The 16,758-nt window shown below is 35.2% G+C and overlaps 1 protein-coding gene across 2 annotated transcripts in view; it reads right to left on the reverse strand.

Moving 5' to 3' along the window:
* Nucleotides 1-16,758, reverse strand: part of LOC128654295 (retinol dehydrogenase 16) — a 75,190-nt gene that overhangs the window by 20,163 nt on the left and 38,269 nt on the right. For both annotated transcript variants that reach the window (XM_053708151.1, XM_053708152.1), the window contains exon 2: nt 771-1,095. In XM_053708151.1, the coding sequence (XP_053564126.1) occupies nt 771-1,083 (313 nt within the window). In that variant the 5' untranslated portion in view covers nt 1,084-1,095. The remainder of the gene's footprint in view (nt 1-770; nt 1,096-16,758) is intronic.

Consider the following 16,758-nt stretch of genomic DNA (forward strand, 5'->3'; position numbering starts at 1 on the left):
GAGGCAGGTGATCACCTACATCATAGGGGGACACATGATATTTGTAAGGGGATAATTTCCCAGTTTAAACCAGGGTCCCTCTAGGTCAAATGAGGGTGAGATAGGGGATCCATTAGAACTCTCTCCCCCCTCAGCGAAAACTGTAGGTGCTCTGTTTTTGTTTCCAGATAATTAACATATTTTTCACATTATTTCACAGAGATAACCAGTGATCATATATGTACAAAAAAAACCCTAATTTAAATTGGCAGATACCCCTCTTTCAAACGAGGGGTTCAGTGTTCTTAGAGGGTAGGGGCCAAGAAGTAGGTTCTGGAAGGTTGTCTTCTACCCTAATCAGTAACATTGATGAAGTGCCTCTGCCTATTGGTAGTATCTAATTTCATTTGACATCACACACACCAGGGGCCTGTGACCGGCTGAAGAGAAAGGGGGTCGCCATGATTGGCAGAACAGTTCCCCAAAAATGAGGACATCTGTTCGTTTTCATTTTAGACATACTGCAGATGATGAACATGTGTTGTCATCTGCATTAATAAATGTTACATGTATTTTGCAATTGCTTAATTGCATTTATTCAAGTATGTTTTAACTTTTACTGCATGGCTATTGTTTTTACTAATATTCTCAAAAATAATGTAATATATGTCATATGTTTTGGTTATGTATAAATATTTCTGCTATTGATAAATATAATTTATAGTCCATCTGTGGTTTATGTTCTTGCAATTGAAAGATGTAACTTTTCATTTTTCTGTTTTCGTATTTACCTTTGCCATTAAGTATACGGGTGACCCACTGTGTAGCAGACTTAACACTCTCACTGTCAGTAACATCCAGGATCACAGTCTGCAGTCTGCTGGATGTCTCCTTCTTCAGCTCCTCAGCACCTTTCTCAGTCAGACAAGCAGCCAGCACCCTCAGACCACGGCGATCCAGCTGTTTTGCTGCTAAGTTCCCAAAGCCAGAGTCACATCCTGTGATCAGCACATATTTATCTGAGAGATTCTCTAGTATCTGACTTTGTCTGTACCATCTGTACAACAGGATCAGAGACAGAAGCACTACCAGAAGAATCCACATGATGGCAGCACACTGTGTGAATGAGAATCATATACAGTGAATATAACAATAGCATTTGATACTTTAATTTTTTTTAATGTTAGTAGTCTAGCAGTCAGAAATCATACTTACTACAGAAGTGAAATCACATTTAGCTAGATTACGAGTTTTGAGCGCTATAGAGAAATTAACAAACGCAACAAAAGTTACGTTATTTAATTTTCTATAGCGCTGCTATTACAAGTTCTCAAACATACGCCTTTTGCGTGCGATATGCCATACCGCACACAATCAGAGCGCTGCTGAGATGTGCTCGTGCACCTGCGGTCGTGGAAACAAAAGTTCCGTAATGCAGCCCCATTGATGTCTATGGGGAAATTGAAATACCGTTCAAACCTAACACCCTTACATAAACCCTACGTCTAAACACCCCTAAGCTGCTGCCCCTGACATCACTGACACCTGCCTACAGTTAGTAACCCCTAATCTGCCGCTCCCGATATCGCCGCTACCTAAATAAAATGATTAACCCCTAATCTGCTGCTCCCGATATCGCCACCACTATACTACATTTATTAACCCCTAAACTGCCAGCCCCCCACATCACAACAAGCTAAATTAAACTATATTAACCCCTAAACCTAACCCTAACGTAACCCTAACCCTAACACCCCCTAACTTTAACATAATACAAATATAGCTAAATTAAATTTACACTTATTAACTAAATAAACCTATTAACCCCTAAACTGCCAGCCCCCCACATCGCAACAAGCTAAATTAAACAATATTTACCCCTAAACCTAACCCCCCTAACGTTAACATAATTAAATTAGATATAAATTAAATTTACAATTATTAACTAAATAATTCCTATTTAAAACTAAATACATACTTACCTGTGAAATAAAAGCTAAGGCCTAGATTTAGAGTTCGGCGTTATCCGTAAAAACCAGCGTTAGAGGCTCCTAACGCGGGTTTCTTACGCACTCCGGTATTTAGAGTTTATTTACCGCCACTCAAAATACACCTAACGCTCACCTTTCTACCGCCACCTCAGACCCAGTAGTAAACATATACCGCAAAAAAAAACATCCACGAATCACAAAACAAATATTACACAAAGTACACTTACACTCATACAAACACAACACTATCTTTATTTTTCTTATTTTTTTTTTTTTCCTTAAAATACAAAGGATTAAAGTTGCGAGATCTCGGGTGTTTGAAAAAAATCCACACAAATCCATTTTCCCATTGACTTACATAGACACACGGGAAAAGACCCTCATATACCTACATCTAACTAATAACATTATCACAAACATACACTCATCGATGCATACAAACAATATACACCACATGACATACACAAAATATTTATTTATTACAAAAAGAACACGATTTAGCGACTTTTTCACACAAGATCATGACGTCACTCACTTTACGAGGAAAACCAGTCTTAGAAAAAAAAAATATAAATCTTTGGAGCCTCCATTGACTTCTATTGGGAAGACGTGCTCGTGCACGCGAAACCCTCATTTCCCTAACGCACGCAAATAGCGTAGACTGAAAAACTCCAAATACCAGCGCTAGAAAATACATGATTTCATGCGTTAGACCTAGCGATGATAAATAGATCAAGAAATGACTATTTCCCTATGGTGGACTTATGTTTTTTAATATTAAATATTCACCACACCATAAATATTTTTAACACTTTTAGATTACATCAACTACAAATCCCCATCACTAGTAACACATTATTATTTCAATAAAATTACATTTACAATTAAAATAAAATTCAATACACATTTCTGGATTCACAAACACTACACAATGGGAAACATCTCTCATTTACCTTTATTATTGCATTTCAGTTATTCAACTCATATGCTTGCAGCAACTGCATATCTACATAGGCTTAACACATAATCACTCATGGATGCACATACATTACGTTTAACATTCACTCATACATGTGCATTCAAATGATGGGGGAAAAACACATTACATTCTCTCTAGGAATCACAAAACACAACATATGGATTTTACTGTACTTTTAACATCATGATTCCATCACCAGAAACCATTAGGAATTACGTACAACACGAACATCATTACACCAGATTACAGATGTCACTTTATGGGAAGGAACAACAATGCCAGACCGCTATATAGAAGTCAGCATATGTGGGACACAATCACAATATATACGTACTACATGTACATAACACGCATCACCCATCACGCAACCACAAAGCACACATTTATATTTTATTCAGCACACAATAACAATGTAGCACAATACAACAACACAATGAGGATTTCACAACTACATAGGCAGGTTAATAATATCATGACGTCATTACAAGATTCAACCATACACATCACAGATTCACCACTGTACCGCCCCTTTAGGAACTTTAACACTCAATACTACAATACAACATATACGTAAACCACACTTTTGAACAGCATTATTATGGAGATTTCAATGGGACAATTAAGAAATATTGTCAGATCGCAAATCAATTATATATATAATACTACAGATGGCAGCCGGAAGTTATTCAGTATTCGTGCAATTTTTATGGGACGCATACAATATTGTCAGATATAAAATCACTTATATATACAATACTACAGATGACATCCGGAAGTTATTCAGTATTAGTGCCATTTGAATGGGACGCATACAATATTGACAGCTCGGCAATCACTTATATATACAATACTACAGATGGCAGACGGGAAGTTCGGAATTATTATTGCGATTTTAAAGGGACGCATACAATATTGACAGCTCGGCAATCACTTATATATACAATACTACAGATGACAGCCGGAAGTTATTCAGTATTAGTGCCATTTGAATGGGACGCATACAATATTTACAGCTCGGCAATCACTTATATACACAATACTACAGATGACAGCCGGAAGTTATTCAGTATTAGTGCGATTTGAAAGGGACGCATACAATATTGACAGCTCGGCAATCACTTATATATTCAATACTACAGATGGCAGACGGGAAGTTCGGAATTATTATTGCGATTTGAAAGGGACGCATACAATATTGACAGCTCGGCAATCACTTATATATACAATACTACAGATGGCAGCCGGAAGTTATTCAGTATTAGTGCCATTTTAATGGGACGCATACAATATTGACAGCTCGGAAATCACTTATATATACAATACTACAGATGGCAGATGTTACTTTATCGTTTACAAACAATATTGCATCAACATTGATCGATCACATTCGATGCACATTATACACAACTATGCACTTTCATTCATGTTAGCCTGGACGTGTGCTTGTTACTATAAGATCGCGTTTAAGAAATATTGATTACGCATATGATCAAACATTACAAACATGCACTGTATGTGTGATATTGGACACTTTCACATTGAGAATCATTGTTTGAAACTAACATTTCAGCAAACAACAAATAAACGCCCACTGTGAAAGCATTCGCGCCGCTCACATACAAACAAGTGAATACAATTAGCAATCATTACAAACTCACTACCATTGGACTAATTGTACTATAAATCCCCCAAACAACATGGCCAATGCATCACTTGTGATCCACATCAGATCAAGTGCATACCTTGTTACGCTGTTTTGAAAGATGGATGACGATGACATGGTAGACGCTGCTGGTGGTGCTATTGGCGAACTAGCTGTTGGTCGAATCAGGCAGCCTCGGCGGCTCAGACTGAGACGAAGGGGTCGTCTGGTTCGAGGTCCTCGTGTCTACAGGGTGAGACCCACCTTGGAAAACATGAGTGACTTTGAGGTTTTTGATAAGTATCGGCTCGATCGCGAACAGCTCATTGGCCTTTACGAGCTTCTTAAACCTCATTTGGAGCCACGTATACAAATAAGGACTGCTGTTCCCCCCATGAGTAAGATGCTAAGCTGTCTATACGTCCTGGCCTCCGGGAGTTTTCAATCCGGAGAACTGTACATGCATGGCTTGGCTCAAGGTACATTCTCTGGGGTGTTTGATAACTTTCTGAACGCCATGGTACGTATCAGTAAGCAATACATAGGATTCCCACAGAATGATGGTGATTGGAGGCGCCTGAAGCGGGAATTCTTTGATATTGCTCAATTGCCCAATGTCTTGGGAGCCATTGATTGTACCCACATTGCGCTGCGTGCTCCAATTGATGACTTGCCCTTCAGAAATCGCAAACATTTTCATAGCCTCAACGTGCAGTATGTTTGTGACGCACGGATGAGGATTATGCATGTGTATGCGAATTTTGGAGGGGCTTGTCATGATGCCCGCATCCTCTCTCTGTCGTCCCTGTGGAGACAGTTTGAGGAAAGACAAATGCCCCCTGGTTATCTCGTTGGTGAGTATTTGTGCTCAACATGGTTAATTATTTTGACAATTGCCCCTGTATTTTTTAACTGTTAGCGTCATGTTCAGCTATAGGATTAAATTTAACCATTTGTTATTTACCGACGCTAATGTCTAGTTTTATTGAAAAGCAGATATGTAGCATGTCTTACCTTAAGTGTTCATATAGAGAATGCAATGTAACCATGTAGTTAGCATTTTACACAAGGTTTGGTTTAGTCGAAATACGCATATGTAGCATGTCTTAGATGAAATGGCAAGATATTATCTCATGCAATTTAACCCTGTCATTGTCTTTTTCCGCTAATGTCTAGTTTTATTGAAATGCAGATATGTAGCATGTCTTACCTTAAGTGTTCAGATAGAGAATGCAATGTAACCATGTAGTTAGCATTTTACACAAGGTTTGGTTTAGGAGAAATACGCATATGTAGCATGTCTTAGATGAAAAGGCAAGATATTATCTCATGCAATTTAACCCTGTCATTGTCTTTTTCTGCTAATGTCTAGTTTTATTGAAATGCAGATATGTAGCATGTCTTACCTTAAGTGTTCAGATAGAGAATGCAATGTAACCATGTAGTTAGCATTTTACACAAGGTTTGGTTTTGGAGAAATACGCATATGTAGCATGTCTTAGATGAAATGGCAAGATATTATCTCATGCAATTTAACCCTGTCATTGTCTTTTTCCGCTAATGTCTAGTTTTATTGAAATGCAGATATGTAGCATGTCTTACCTTAAGTGTTCAGATAGAGAATGCAATGTAACCATGTAGTTAGCATTTTACACAAGGTTTGGTTTAGGAGAAATACGCATATGTAGCATGTCTTAGATGAAATGGCAAGATACAGATTTATATATAAATTTTTTTTTTTTTTTTTATCTTTCTGACAACTTTTAATATGGATTATGGTTTTTAAAAAATATATTTATACAACAATATACTAGTTTAAGTATTCTGTTTGAATTATGTTCTGTTCTAAATTTATAGGTGATTCTGGGTACATGAGCCGGCCTTGGCTCATTACCCCCTTGCGTAGCCCAACTGATGTGTCTGAGGAGCGCTACAATAGGGCTCATAAGAGAACCAGGGCGGTGGTTGAAAGGATGTTCGGGCTCCTGAAGATGAGATTCAGGTGCCTGGACCGTTCTGGAGGAGCACTCCAGTACAACCCAAAGAAGGTGGCTAAGATCGTTGTAGCCTGTAGCGTCCTGCATAATATTGCACAGCGGGCTGGGATGCTGCAGGCCGTCCCGGTGGACAGAGACCTCCTCAGAGATGAGGAGGATGATCCTGTTCTAGAGGGGGAATTCCAGGACGAGGGACTTGATGTCAGAGCAGACGTCATCAACCGCCACTTTAGACGGTAAATAATAGAAGTTACACTGGAGTATTTTCAATAGATGTGAACTCTAGGGAAATGACAAGTAGAGAATTGTGCAAACATGTTAGTATTGATCAAATGTTAGAATAATCTTTATTTCTCATAATATAGGTGATGCTCTGGGCATTGGGTCCTATAGCGAGTCTTTGCCACCTGGTTTTTAAAGAGGACATCAGATGGTAAGTAGAAATGTATGGACTGTTGCTGGCATGATTTGTACACAAATACATCATATGGCATACATTTTAAAAAATATAACTTTGTTTACACATTACTTAAAATGTACATAATCAGAAAGGGATACTCTAGAATGACTATGGTTCAATGTCACACAGAGGTTTGTTCTGCTCAATATGACTCATCTTCACACTTGATAGAAAATAACACAGGTTCATACACAGGCTTAGTAAGCTAGTGATAGATATTTATTATGAAATGGGGGGTGGGAGAGGGGTACAGAACTGATTCACACACTTGTATGAAATCTTTATATATAATTTCTTACATTAGGGAGATGACTTAATCTAAAGACTGAAAGGGAACAATTTGAAGCCTGACAGTGAAGATTTCCAAGACTGACAGTGGGGAAAAAGCCAAGATTGAAATTGAAGTATACCAATGGGATCATGTCTGGCATTATATTTCAATTCTGCTGACCTTGAAAACCATACAAATACATGTTCACATGGTAAGTGCAAACTATTTGATAGAATAAGGCTGTGGAGACATCCTATTGGAGACACTTAGATGATTTTCTATTTTGTAGATGGTATTTCCCAGTCCTCTATTTAATGAACTGATGAATAATACACCTATTGAAGATCAACTGTTTACCCCTGAATTGACTTTCAAAGACCATGCATTGTCCAGGTTGGTGTACCAATGCATGCTAGTGAAGACTGTAGAATATTAGTAGCTTACATACATTAGTCATATTTAGTTCTTAATTAGATATTTAGGGATCACAATCAGACACTTAGATGATTGTACTTTTTTAGATGGTATTTCCCAGTCCTCTATTTAATGAACTGATGAATAAGACACCTATTGAAGATCAACTGTTTACCCCTGAATTGACTTTCAAAGACCATGCATTGTCCAGGTTGGTGTACCAATGCATGCTAGTGAAGACTGTAGAATATTAGTAGCTTACATACATTAGTCATATTTAGTTCTTAATTAGATATTTAGGGATCACAATCAGACACTTAGATGATTGTACTTTTTTAGATGGTATTTCCCAGTCCTCTATTTAATGAACTGATGAATAAGACACCTATTGAAGATCAACTGTTTACCCCTGAATTGACTTTCAAAGACCATGCATTGTCCAGGTTGGTGTACCAATGCATGCTAGTGAAGACTGTAGAATATTAGTAGCTTACATACATTAGTCATATTTAGTTCTTAATTAGATATTTAGGGATCACAATCAGACACTTAGATGATTGTACTTTTTTAGATGGTATTTCCCAGTCCTCTATTTAATGAACTGATGAATAAGACACCTATTGAAGATCAACTGTTTACCCCTGAATTGACTTTCAAAGACCATGCATTGTCCAGGTTGGTGTACCAATGCATGCTAGTGAAGACTGTAGAATATTAGTAGCTTACATACATTAGTCATATTTAGTTCTTAATGAGATATTTAGGGATCACAATCAGAAAAAGGAATACATATTATAGTTGATATAGAGGTATTTGAATGGACATGAAATATTACATTTATGTTCAGCATACATATATTGTTTACATGTGATATACATTATTATGTATAATTTTAATTTTTGATATTTAAATATAATTTTTAATCAACAATATAATGGTGTATGTATTTCATTAATTTAAAATCAATGTAATGATTATCTTTAAAAAATGTTGATCAAAGTTAGAGCATAGACACCATATGATTTTAAATGTATTTTATGAATATTTTACAACGTGTGTATTAACTTTGTTCCATTTTTATTATTTGTCATTTCAGATTGGCATCTGATGACTTCCTGGAATATTTAATTATTTTCAATTAAATATATGTTTATTTTTAACAGATTCTAATATATATCAATATAATCTGTAAATAAATAAAACTTGGACTCCCATGACTGGTAGTTGGCTATTTGACAAGCACATGCATAAGAGAAAATAATGCATTAATAGTAGAAAATAAAAATCTTCAGAGAATATTAAAATATATCTTTTAACATTAATTGGGGAGTCAGATTCTTCAATGCTTTTATATTGAAAAAGTATATATTAAAAATATTTAGGATATGTATTAATATTATGATTGTTTTAACATTTAATAAGGTGAAGTGGTTCAATTACATGAAAGTGACAGTGTTGTTGAATGTAAAAAGAATTGTATAAGATCATGTATCTTCCTTAGGTATCTCAAAACATTATTAGAAAATATTTTACAATTATTACATTTATAAATGGTAGGTCATTTAACTTGATATTTTTAAAAAATTAGTTATTGGATGCCAGGTTAATCTATGTAATTTTCTAGTGGAGTCATTTAACTATACTTAGTAATATTATGTATTTATTACAATCTTACCTCTTGGGTTAGACATCAAATATCTATATAGAATGTAATTTCCCCTTTAGTTTATTTTGTCAATGTTAAATCAAAATACAATATGTTTGGGTCCTTAAAGGGGTCATTCAAAATGTATATTTTGTATACATTGTTACAAATATCATACAAGAATTTAAACATATTTAGAATGTACTATAGAATTACATTCAGTCTTTAAATATACTTGTTAAAATAAAAATAAATGCACATATCTTAGTCAATGATATAAGGCATCTATATGCAAACAACAATCAGCATCAAAATAGCCTATGTAGAGATGTATTTAATCCACGAATATATATACAATTACAATATAATGATTGAATAACAAAACATATTAAGTTGGTCAAATATAAGATTATTATACAAAATGCATACATAACATATAGCTTAATGTCCCTCTACGCTGAAGGCTAAAAAAGACCTCATTTAATAAATATATTTCAGTCAGTGTGTAAAACAATCTAGAAGTTAATCTAAATTTGCTTTACTCATATGTTAGACTCATTTAGCAAAAGGAAGGTGCCTAGGTTTATGATATATTAAGCATTATTGTGAAATGTTTATTTAAAGGGACATGAACTCAAAATATACTTAAAGGTAGCCATTTAAAAAAACAATGATTTATACATTCTGAATGAGTATTCTATTTTAATCAACTTTAAAACTTGTCTCATATTATGAATGCTCATTGTGATGTTGCTATCATTACTTTAGAAATAAGGCAGTAAATAGCTAATTTATTTGCTTCAGTACTCTGGACAGAACTTGATTGTTTGGAATAATTGATGCAACAATCGTCAAGGACAACCCAGGTTTTTATTAAACAATTGTCCGTAATATAAAATATCATTATTGATTTGCAAAGAAACATAACAAGATAACTTAACATTTGATAATCGTATTAAATAATAAAGTTGATTAACATTTCATGCTCAATCACCAATGGTAAATTTGTTTGGACAGTGTCCCTTTAAGAGATTTAAAGAGTGTATTTACTTCTCTTCCTATCTTGACATACTTTGCTTGAAAAGCATATCGAGATAGGCTCAGTAGATGAAGATTGGTGGATGCACAGAGATGCCTTATGTGATTGTCTCAACCATGTGCATTTAAATTTCTTCTGTTGAGGATATATAAATACTAAGAGAAAATGATTTACAGTTTAAAGTCTAAACAATCTTCTATCTCTACAGATCATTTGATACAATTGTTTGTTTGTAATGTCTCTTTAAAACTAAAGACGCCATTGCACAATAACATATATGAGCACTTCAGAGAAATACAAGCTCGAGGTTTATTTGCGAATAACAAAGCTGTAGTTTAACATTTATAAACAGATTATCCAAGTTACTGACATTCTAACCGGAATTTTAACATTAATAAATATTGCGTGGGAAACGCATCTTCAAACACCAGATTAGCATATTTAAACATTAGTGTAATGTCACGCAATAGCACACAATCAATGTGCATTATAAATACATTTAATAGAGCAATGTCAATACTTCACAATCAATTTATTTAAAGAACAATAAAGACATACAATATTAAATGTGTATTTGTATTAAAGAAACAGACCGTTATTAAACCGAGAAATGTCTACAACATTAATAATGTGACAGGATTAGATTTTAAAGAGTATTTAATCATTAATATTTCACGGATCCCGGATATTAAATCTGCGTCACACATATCCGCATGACAGGCCCATGAGTTACAAATAAGTCTACATGAAAAATGAAGTTACAGCACCACCAAGCGGTATGTGTAAGGAAGTTACTAAGATATGAAACATTAAGGAACGGCCAATCAGAGTTCATCACACAAACACAACTTGAGTCAGGATGGTCTCACAGACATTATAACAATATTTCAAACTTTTATCCAATCAGATGTACAGATAAATTGTCCCATGGTGCATCTCATGTTTACTTCACCATATAAAAGTCCATTACACGTTGCCATCTTTGTCAGTTCTCTAATGCCTGCAGGCAGTTTATATTATTATAATATATTTATTGGACAACCCAGCAGGCATGTCAGTTCCCAGGTTCACCAAGGAGGAGAGCGCTGCACTGGTCCACGCCGTCAAGGACTTTTATCCCCAGCTGTTTGGGAACAAGAGGAGCTCGACAGATGCGCCTGTTAAGAAGGCCCTCTGGGAGTCTATCACCAATGCGGTTAGATTGGTGTGTGACGTCCAGAGGACCCAGGATCAGATCATGAGGAGATTCGGAGATATGAGGTTGCGTTTATCGAAAAAAGTCAACCTCATAAGGGACTGGGTACAAGCCCGTAAAAGAGGGGGCCAAAGAAAGGCCCCGCGGAAACTGTACCTACTCCCTTATGAGGTGACTTTATGCGAGCTCCTCAATCTCCGGGTCCCCAAAAGATTTAGATCCTCGCCATCCTCGGCCTCCTCTTCTTCCCTCCCAGCTGCGGGATCTGAAAGTCCTGACGCGGGGGACAGGGCAGATGCTTCTCCGTCCGGTGGCCTGGGAGGAGCCGATAGAGAATCTGAACCAGGTAATTATCCAACTTCATATAATATTTATAATTTTAAAAATCAAAAATGTGTATTTAGTCAGATACTAAACCTATACAGATCTCACAACATACACTACATATGATGTTTAGATATCTGATTTTAGATTATTGACACATGAAATAGGAATGATGTTTCTTGCGCTCTACAGAATATGCGTCACAGAGCGGAAATGTAATTTCGCATCCACGTTAACATGGGTTTGCGGAAAGTGGCATTGCTTTATACATGTTGTTCAAATGACGGATGCGTAATTCCGCTTGGAATCATTGCGCAATGATCGCAAAAATGGCATTTCTCATCCACGTTAACATGGGTTTGCGGAAAGTGGCATTGCTTTATACATGTTGTTCAAATGACGGATGAGTAATTCCGCTTGGAATCATTGCGCAATGATCGCGAAAATGGCATTTCTCATCCACGTTAACATGGGTTTGCGGAAAGTGGCATTGCTTTATACATGTTGTTAAAAATTAAATGGAAATTCTTAGATTAGTGAAGAATACAGTATTCTTATTTTAAATATTATATCTAATAAAAAACGAATAATACTAATAAATTATAACATATGGCCATCAATTGATGATTATGTAATAACAAGCAGATATTCTTAAAGATACAGTAAACAACACAACTGATTGAAAATAAGAGTCCAGGATATATTTATCATTAATTTAATTGCGGAAACTATTAACTCATGGGACTACCAAAGGATTAATATTTTTCTATTGATTTGTTATTAATGTAAATATTTTAAACATGGCATGATTAGTATTAATGATATGCAATCCTCATTTAATATATTACAGATATGGATGTGGCTGCTGGATCCTCAAGCCAGGGCTTGTCACAGTATGGTATGTCTCATTTTAATTGACATTTGTCTTAGAAACATGGAATGAACATTACATACTAAATACACATTGTTCAATATTTATATGTAATGTCTATTTAATAGATGAAAATTATATAATTATTCGGATATCCTTAAATAACATATTTGATTTTAATTGCATGCTCAATACCATTCATTACATCAACATATGGAGTAGATAATTCATTAACAAACAACAACATTGTGGAATCTATTTAATTTTAGATTAAAGGGATACTGAGCTACAATTATTAATATTGTCTTTCACATACAGTATGCAATATTAATAAACATAAAATATAATACTATCATCATATGTGACATATTCTATTGCTAAATGTAGTTTAAAATAAAGAAAGTACGTTTATGTGCATCTAAATATTTGTTGACCAACCTGGGTTTATATTGATGATTGGTGGATACCTTCAACAAACAATATTTATTGAATCCAATATTCCTTATCTGCCTTTAAGATTAATATCGAACAACATTCTAATTATAATAGGAGTCAATGTTAAATCATTTTTTACAGTTTGAACATAGAAATCAATTATTTAAATTAATCATGTCAGTGTCCCTTTAAGACAAAATAGATTCATTCATCTTTACATTATTTTTTTTAAAAACTATTGATATATAAATCTAATTATCTGTTGGAGTTACTTTATAGATATCTGCATACTCTAACAGCACCATGATTACATATTTGTAATAATCAAGTTTGTTATGTATTGTGATAAATATGTGTTGTGTCCTAAACAAGATTACTGTACATTGAAAAAATGGGTCGATGTGACACATGTTTGTTTAGATTTGTCAACAGATGCTCCTCAATATGTGGTTTGTGTGTATTCTTGTAACTTCTTAAGGACATATGACGGAATTATTCCGTCATAAAACAATTGAGCTAAGTGAAAGCTGTGTCCTTAAAGGGTTAAGAACATTGATCATTGGGTATATTTAGATATGCAATAGCAGCATCTGAGATGAATTTGATGTCTAATGTAGTCTGACATTAAACATATGTTCAATACAGATATGTTTACAGAATCCCCTTGATTCAATCAAGCATTTTCTGGTGTAATGACTGCTCTATTCTTCACATTTTAAAGTTGATTAATGTTAAAATTCTAGACAGATGTGATTTAGTGATATCCAAAATGTGTTTAATAATATATATCTATATCATTCATAGAGAGAGTTGGTGTGGGAAGCCCACAGGAATCCAGCAGTGACATAGAGCCGCCTTTGCGGTCTCCTGGTAAGTCCATTGACTCATTTATATGTAATTGAAGGTGTATTGCTAATCAATATTATGATCATGATTCCGATGAAGCATAACATTATAAAAAATCATAGAATTTATCTTCTGTTTATATATTTATTTTTTATATTGAGCGATTAATAATTTCTACTTTATTAGTCTACACATTTGTTATTCATAAGATGTCTAACATGTTTTTTTCAATTTGTTTTTTTGACAACAGTCATCAAGTGATACACACATGAGAAATCTTAAATGTTCTATGTACTATGCTTTTATGAATTTAACATTAAGACAAACAATACATTAATATTCTGATTTATTGACAATAACAAATCTATTGTCATTTGTATGCTCCATCAAAATGATGTAAATCATAACTTTGTGTGTGTATATCTTTAATGCAACATTGATGTGCGTATTTGAGCAACAGTAACATATGTTATAATATCTGATCTTAAGGTGTACACAACATGTTATGTTTTACAGAGATTGATGTCACATGTGGGATGGAGGAGGAAGAGGCTGCCTTGGAGTCTGATGGTATGTGAAATATATCTATCATGTTTCCAACATGTTTCTTTTTTTGAAATCATTTTATTGAAGACATTCAAAGTCTACAGCTTTTTCCCTTTAAAAAGGAATATTATTTGTCTGTTCAAATACACTACTGCCCCCTTTCTATATCAGGCAGCATGAAAATCTGCTTGTATATATTTTTTTAAGAATATATAATTCATGCCATCATTATGTCACATGCATATTCCATGCCAAAACACAATAATAAGTTTCACATTGTACAGACAGTCATTGAGATTCATCTGAGTGCCTATATAGATACCATATCCTCATTTCAGAATAGTTTACAGATTCAAACACACTTCGAAGTATATTGAAAACATAATCAATTTGAAATGCGTTGATTTGATGTCAGGATGTATGAGATGTTAATATATTTCTTTTACATTTTCAGATGGATCCACCACTTCTGGTCATCTGGATTCCGCCCCTGCCCAGTCACAGACCCCTCCCCGTGCACACACCCCTGACCATGGCCACACCTCTGCACACACCCAGAGCCCTTCCCATCACCAAACTCATGACCATGCCCCGACCACTGCCAGCCCTTCCCATATTTCATATCCTGTCCCTCCCAAAAAACGCCCATACACCCCCCTTCGCCGCTCTCCCCGTATTCTGGCCCGTACAGCTGCCCAGACCCAAACTCCCCACTCCCCAGCTGTACGGCCTACCCTGGAGCAGCAGCTCACCACTCCCCAAGCCATTCCCATCCCTCCCCAAGCCAATCCCATCCCTCCCCCCTGTTTAAACCTTCATTGTCCTGGGTGTCAGATTGTCCTTCCCAGGCACAGCTGTAAGTATCATTCTAAATACACTTTATAAGATACTTAAAGGTACAGTGAAGTTAAATTGGTTAAATTGTGATTCAAATCCAGCATGCAATGTTAAGCCAATGTATAATAGAATACTCTTATGAATTATTCGTCATTCTCTTGATATATTTATGGAAAACAACTTATTCCTATAATTAGTTTAAACAATAAAATAAATGTGGCCATCATTTCTTTATTGTTGGATGAATGTATCCATCAACCAGCATGCACAAACAAAGTTCATCAACAAATATTGGCTTCCATAAAAACCAACATTCTTGCATTCAAAATATAGCTTGACAATTAAAACATATAATGAATATGTGTAATTTCTAAAGATTTGTCATGTCATGCTCTATCTGAATCAGTCCATTAAATATTTAGGTTCAGTGTCCCTTTAATTGGATATCACTACATATACCAAACACCACTACTTGGATCCAAAATTTTATGTCCAAATGTGGATACATTATCTCTTGTCTAACCCAGTGGGAATGTAATTTCTTCTGGTTGCTATGTTTACACAGCTTGTCCTCAATGCCAAAATGTTTAAGGATAGGTGTGCCTACCACAGTCTAAATTGAATTTTTAAATTGCTGATGTAAGTACAATGTAAATGCTTTAACAAGATTTGATACACTCAAGCTGTATAAGTGGATCATCTAAAACCAATTAAAGGGGACAACATGTTTGAGTAACATGAGCCTTTAATGATTTCTGTCTGTCTGAATAACCTAATTCATGTGTAAAGAATATATGAAAAATAATTTATGTAAATAATTATTTGTCTTTATGATGACAATGTATGTATTAAAATCTTTTATTCTGTTGTGTAATTATCCTTAATATTTAATTTTATTTTATTTTAGGCTGTGACTCAGCATGGCTCATGCTAGAAGGGATAGCAAGAGTAGAGCAGGCCGTGTTGAGGAACGCAGCTGTCCTGAGAGGGATGAACGACACCATGCAGGCCCAGCTCCGGGTTCAGGACTTGACTCTGCGTGAAATTATGCAATTACGTTCAAGGCCTGAATCTGGAGCTGGACATGCACAGGACAATGAAGAGGATGACCAGTAAGTGGAGGATCTGGATATGCTCCATGGTGGCAGATAATAATCCTCCGTCCACATGTTGAATTAGTATTTATATTGTTGCCATTTGGCCTTTTTATCAGTTTATTGTTGTGCCTGTTGCACTCTTTTACCTTGTCATGTGTCTCCAATGAGGCTATGCTGGCCCTTGGCAACT

The sequence above is a fragment of the Bombina bombina genome, chromosome 3 (assembly GCF_027579735.1).
Source record: "Bombina bombina isolate aBomBom1 chromosome 3, aBomBom1.pri, whole genome shotgun sequence".
NCBI lineage: Eukaryota > Metazoa > Chordata > Amphibia > Anura > Bombinatoridae > Bombina > Bombina bombina.